This window comes from Bufo bufo, chromosome 6, assembly GCF_905171765.1.
Source record: "Bufo bufo chromosome 6, aBufBuf1.1, whole genome shotgun sequence".
NCBI lineage: Eukaryota > Metazoa > Chordata > Amphibia > Anura > Bufonidae > Bufo > Bufo bufo.
In genome coordinates, this window is record NC_053394.1 from 296,583,746 (window position 1) to 296,590,789 (window position 7,044).

Genomic DNA, 7,044 nt, shown 5'->3' on the forward strand with positions numbered 1-7,044 from the left:
CAGGCCTGCATTTTATTTTATTTAGGAGGTTTTGTCATTTTAATGCATACTAGCATGGCCATCCATATATAATTCTGATTCGGATTTACATGCTATTTTTATTGTGTATCAATATTTTATCCTTTATTGTGTATTAATATTCTATCATTTATAATTAAAGACAGTGTTATTATACTAAATTTGTGGACCAGGTATAAGAGTGCCCATTCACTTCTTTGATGAACATGTATATGAATTCCATGTCATGGATAAGTCTTGGTTGTGAGGAAAAATCTGCTGATACAAGACAGTATCAGTGATGTTCATGCTTCAGCGTTTTGTCTGACTATGTCCAAATTGCTATTGTAAGCAGATTTCATCTAAGCTTATTGGTTTGTGTAATTTCAGAGTAAGCAGACAAATAATGAGACGGTAGCATGATATTGTAATTATATTACATTTTTAACTGTATTCCAAGCTGGAGTCTGGAGGTTCTGCTCCTGCAATTTTATCATAAAATGTTATTTCTTAGTAAGGTGTGGCATTCAACTGTTTTATAGGAGAAATAATATAGTATCCGCAGAAATGTAACTGGGAACCCCAAATGATGAGTTTTATGGACACATGTTTTCATAATAATTGCACAAACCTGATATGACACGTCCCCATGGGAAACTAAACCCATAGTAGACAACACCCTACATACAGGTATATAATAGGGCACACTCTCATTGGCACATTCTAGGCAGCAATTGCTATTCACTGCATTTGTTTATTGAAGCTATCATGAGTGTCAAGCAAAGCCACAGGTCCTCTTCATCTGGATCTCTGAGGGGATTAGGAGGTGGAGGTTCTGGTGCTACCCATGTTTCAACTGTACATTCAAGTGGATCCTACCGATCACCCAGTGTCTATAGTGGTCTGGTAGGGAGAAGCTCAGCTGGAAGTATTAGCTTAGGTTTAGGTTATGGTGGTGGCAGTGCTGGAGGCTTTAGCTCTGGATTTGGAGGAGGTAGTGCTGAAGGCTATGGATCCTGGTTTGGTATTGGTGGTGTCCACAGCAACGAGAAAGAAACTATGCAGGGACTGAATGATCGCTTGGCATCCTACCTAGAGAACGTACAATCTTTGGAACAGGAAAATACTCAACTTGAGAAGAAGATTAGAGAGTGGTATGACAAACAGGTCCCATACGCATCCCCTGATTTGCATCGCAGTTTCACTACCATTGAGGAACTTCAAAATAAGGTATGATCATGAATTTGGCACTGTATACATCTTATAAACAAGTAACATAGTAACATAGTACATAAGGCCGAAAAAAGACATTTGTCCATCCAGTTCGGCCTGTCATCCTGCAAGTTGATCCAGAGGAAGGCAAAAAAAAACTGGGAGGTAGAAGCCAATTTTCCTCACTTTAGGGGAATAAAAAATTCCTTCCCGACTCCAATCAGGCAATCAGAATATCTCCCTGGATCAACGACCCCTTTCTAGTAGCTATATCCTGTAATATTATTACACTCCAGAAATACATCCAGGCCCCTCTTGAATTCCTTTATTGTACTCACCATCACCACCTCCTCAGGCAGAGAGTTCCATAGTCTCACTGCTCTTACCGTAAAGAATCCTTTTCTATGTTTGTGTACAAACCTTCTTTCCTCATATTTAAAAGTTTTATTATATAAAATCAATTAAGGTACTAAAATAATTGTTAATTGGTCATATTCCTAGTGTTCACATCTAATGTACCAGAATTTTGTGTACCAGAATAATGGTTTCATTTTGCAAACATCTTTTAGATCCTTCAAGCGACCACCAATAACACTAAAATCTTGCTTCAGCTTGATAATGCTCAGTTGGCTGCAGAAGACTTAAGGACCAAGTAAGTTTCTAATTGAAAATATTTCTGGATTATGTTACAGTATGTTCTTTGTATATTGGTTAACTTACCTTCATGTATATCCAGGTCAACATGTTTCTACCTAAATTGTTTTTACCTCATAGTCAACTCAACAGGTGTCAGTATGTGTTTGTAATGTATCACTCAGCTTTTGGCAGGTGCTGTTACAAAGTATCCAGGTAAGCTCTTTACCATAGGACTTGAAGTTCAGGAGAACATCTCACTGTATATTACCCTACCTTTTTTATTTATTCTTACCTTCTGAAGTTCTTATTATAATATTAAGGTTTTATTAAATTTCAGGCTTGAAAACGAAATAGCTCTCCGCACAAGTGTAGAGGCTGATATAAATGGATTACGTCATGCCCATGATGATCTTTTGCTTACTAACAAAGATCTAGAAATGCAACTCCAAACACTGACTGAAGAGTCGAATGCCTTAAAGAAGAACCATGATGAGGTAATAAAAGAATCTTATATTGTTGTCAAATGATTTTTAGAGTGTTATATAATGTTCACAATATTAAGAATGTGCATTTAATGTTGTGTTTCCTTAAGAAAAAACAGAATTGGTGTTCTAGAAAATAAATATATTCTTGGCTTAAAAAAGAACTGATTTAAAGAGATTACTGTATAACTATAGCATATGCATTAGTGGTGGCAGTATTGTATTGCTAAGCTCTCCTATTTCCTTGCAGGAGGTGAGCTCCCTGCGTACTCAGCTGGGTGCAAGAGTAGATGTACAACTGAATGCTCCTCCTGCCGTGGACCTGAACAATGTCCTATCTAAAATGAGGGATCAATATGAGACTATAGTGGCCAGGAACGTAAAGGAGGCCGAGAAGTGGTACCTGGACAAGGTAGGACCATGATATGAAACTGAGTAGTCATAGAATTAATTCTGAACTGGAAAGTGATAATGAAATTCTTTCCCCAAAGAGTGAAGAGTTGAACCAACAGATGACAAGCAGCGCCCAACAACTTAAAGTACAGAACACGGAAATTATTGAACTCAGGCACACATCCCAGACCTTGGAAATAGACCTTCAAACTCAGAACAACATGGTAAGTCAGGTTGTCCATGTGTCCATAATATGAATATTTAAACTTGATATTTCTAAATCATGAAATCATGAGGAGCATTGCATACATTTCAGTAAAACAACATAAGCATTAGTGATGAGCGGCAGGGGCTATATTCGAATTTGCGATATTTCACAAATATTTAGTAGAATATTTGTGATATATTCGCGAATTTGAGATTATTTTATTGAATGCGATAAATCGGCAATGTAAAAATTGCGTAATACGAAATACAGGTGTGGGTCACTTTAGCTACATTTTTCAAGCTTGTATAAGTTTCCTGAGACTGGAGAAAATGGTTGGCACGGCAGAACATTAGAATAGCTTTATATGCAGATAGAGTCAAGTGCTCCAATATATTCATGATTGCGCTAATCGGTAGTGATTAGAATATTTTTTCGCACTACGTGCAACTTCACATTTTAGCAGGTCTGACTACAGATTACTGATTGGTGCACTAAGTATTGTTGTGAACTTGACATTGCTTCCTTCTCATAGGCCCACAAGCAAGAAGCAGAGAGGAATCATGTGTTCAGATGGAAAAAAATTACAAATATTCGATATAACAAATATATAGTACTATATTCTAAATATTCACGAATTCTCAAAATGGCAATATTCGCGATAAAAATTCGCTATTCGAATATTTGTGCTCAACACTAATAAGCATACAGGACATTTCTATAGAGTGTGTATTCACTTTGCCTTCTTATGTTATATACCGTAATTAGAGAGAAGCCTTGGAGAACACATTGGCTGAGACCGAAGCTCGTTATGGCTCCCAACTTTGCCAGCTTCAAGAAATGATATCCAATGTTGAGCTGCAGCTGACACAACTGAGGGCTGATCAGGAAAGACAAAACTTCGAATACAGAACTCTCATGGATGTAAAGACGCATCTGGAGAATGAAATAACAACTTACAGAAAACTGATCGGTGGAGAAAGCATTAAGTATGTATTTAACCAGTAGATAATTACTGCACTGCATATTGATCATATTTGTTTGAAACTCTGTGTAGTGGTCAATACCCTACACAGAAAGTCTATATAAAATAGGGTTCAATTAGGTTATATATGACACATTTTAGGAAGCACTTACCATTTACTGCATTTATTGATTGATGTCATCATCAATTCCAATAAAATTCATAGAGCTAATACTCTAAAGTGAATTAGATGGAAGCTCTGATGTTACCCATATGTCAATTACAAGCTCAAGCAATTCTCACCATAACGGTAGGGAAAATTTAAGACAAATGGTGGGAGTTGGGTCTAGGTTTGGTGGTGCCAGTCCTGAAGACTTTGGCATTGATTTCAGACATGGAGTAACTGTTGCTATAGGCTATGGATCTGGATTTGGCCTGAGCGGTGGCTATAGTATTGTTAACAGAGGTAATACAGCTTCAGGATATTTGAGAAGCACCGCTGGAGGCTATGAAATCGTGTAGCATTCACTTATAGCCAATCTCTCCATGGTTCATGTACAGGAACATAAATCTACACAGATTCTCAGGTAGCTCATAAACATATCTTGCTTGGAATCCATACAAAAGTACTTTTAATTTCTTTGCTATTATCTGTCAAGATATATAAATGAATTTGAATGGAGATAACACATTATAGTACCATTTGATGAGTCACACAACCCTTCACCACTTTACTTTTAGCAAATGGTGGCAAAAGAAAAAGGCGCTCATAGGGTAAATAAGTTAGGTAATGTTGCCTTCACACAGGAGAGGTGGTTTTGCTCACCTATTTAGGTTGCATCCGATTGGATGCAACCACATTGAGGGCTTGGATGAAGATGATTATTGGTTGGTGCAGCCGGACTTTGGCTTAGGCGGGAGCCAAGAATGCCACTCAGGTGGACACAAGATACTGTAGGAGCGCTAGACCATAGGGATCAAGCTGACTTATGGACGGCACAAGGCGCAATATCACAACCAGGTATCAAAATTGATTTGAGTTTATTCAAAGACGATGCGTTTCATTGTACAAGACCCCTTTATCAAGTCTGGAAGGTCAAAGCAGAGGCAGGGATGCAGCCACTGCTTGTCAGCACGTGCTGACAACCTAGATGCCCCACGTGCTGACAAGCAGCGGCTGCATCCCTGCCTCTGCTGTGACCTTCCAGACTTGATAAAGGGGTCTTGTACCCCGAAAGGCATCGTCTTTTATGCGTCTGGTTATGATATTGCGCCTTGTGCCGTCCATAAGTCCGCTTGATCCCTATGGTCTAACGCTTCTACAATACACTTTACTCTTTTAGGCACAGCCATAGGAGACGAAAACCTAGCAGGTGCACCTGGGCCATGATGCAAGGTGTACCATTGAACATAAGATGCAAGTAGTATATTTGTCATATAAACTAGGAGGCTGTTTTTGCACTGGAGGCAAGGAATTTTGAGTCATACCTCTGCTTGCACATAATCTATTCCATGAACATCAGGGGAGAGGTACCATTTACCACAAGTTTTATTTTTGACCAGGAATATGTTGTGCAGTGCAAAGTGTCCCACTGCTTGAACAACCAGCAATCATTTGTAGTTTTTGAGAACCCAGCAACAAGAGCGGTCTATGTAATGTGCAGACATGTTGAGTCTTTCAGGAAAAGAGGTACTCTTTATATCTGCTCTCCACACTTTGTAGGCAACATACCACATACAGTACAGTTGGTGCTTTATGTGAACTAATCAAAGAACAAGTTACAGGTTTGAGAGTGCAATCTTGGTTGTCTTTATTTATAAGTGATATGCATATTGTTATGTATTATAATACCGCTTTTAGTTAACCTAATATATTTTTGTTCGCAGTACGGGCACATGGTACAAAAACATCAGAGAAATGAGCTCCAGTGGTTCAGGTGGCTCAGGCAACGTGGGTGGCATGAGCAGCTCAGGAGGCTCCGGAGGAATAAGTGGTAGTGGAAAAACAAGAACCATTGTGGAAGACATAAAAGAAGGCTATTCTCTATCTAAGAATTAGAAATAATATACCAGCGACTCTTATTCTTTTCTATAATGAATTGTTAAATTAAAGAAGAAGTACTAGACAATAAAAAAAAAACTGACATCTACTAACATTGTGTAGTGACAAACCATGGTTGGGTCTGATATTGAATCTCAGCCCTATTGGCTTGAATGGGGCAGAGCTACAATACCAGACCCAACCTACAGACAACAGTGCTGCTATTTTGGTAATAAAAAAAACTTCTTTAACCAAGCCCATGATCAGGTTATAGAGGAGTTGCCATTTAAAAAACACCTAGTACTTCTGATTTAATTAACAACATCTTCTGAAATAAAAATCTTGAACCCCTCAATTTATTCAGCTCGGAGCTACTCCCATTCATACTTCCCGCTCTTTGGTCTCTGCTCAATGCTTGGAGGTTGATCTTTATCAATCATGTCATTTTTATTCTACAATGTCATCGTTACATTTTTATTTTGTCTGTTTTTGCCTGTTTCGTGCCCAGGGATGGTCAAACTCTGCACAGAATGTTTTCTGCCTAACTGATAAAACTGCTTGATGCATGAACCATGAAATTGTTCCTGCTTGGTGTTTGCTTTGTGGGATGGGTCAGTTGCCTTCCAGGTCAATACATCAAATATCAATTATTGTTTGACTTGGCGGGCAAGGGGGCAGAAGAATTAGGTTTTCATTGCTGCCAGTAGATAATATAGAGGTGGTAAAACAGCAGCCCTGAAGCCTTGTGTATGTACAGCGTGAACAGGGGCAGACACAGATAGCAGATGGTTCTCTATAAAAACAGCACAGAGTATCTCTTTTTTTTTTTTTATATAAATATTTATATTTTCCAGATTATAATATTAATACATAAAACAATATTAATCACGTCGATATGCCTAGCGTGGCAATCATATAAATCATTATGAAAAGTTCTTACACATCATCCTAAGAACACCCCCGCGATAATATGTAATAATAACTATAACACCCCCCCCCCCCATTGGCTGCCGTCCACTCCATTCATTGATGTATAGAATAGTATCAGTCTTCATATAACTATATAGTTCTGCGTGTGCCTCTCCGTTTCCTTTCAATGCCCTCATATACTCTA

At 38.4% G+C, this 7,044-nt stretch overlaps 1 protein-coding gene across 1 annotated transcript; it reads left to right on the forward strand.

The window, feature by feature from the left end:
• Positions 1-765: 765 nt before the first annotated feature.
• On the forward strand, positions 766-5,960 carry LOC121003201 (keratin, type I cytoskeletal 19-like). Its single transcript, XM_040434853.1, has 7 exons — positions 766-1,227; positions 1,779-1,861; positions 2,183-2,339; positions 2,578-2,739; positions 2,819-2,944; positions 3,694-3,914; positions 5,777-5,960. Exons 1-7 carry the CDS (start codon positions 766-768, stop codon positions 5,946-5,948), a joined length of 1,383 nt encoding a protein of 460 aa, XP_040290787.1. The 3' UTR covers positions 5,949-5,960.
• Positions 5,961-7,044: the final 1,084 nt, after the last annotated feature.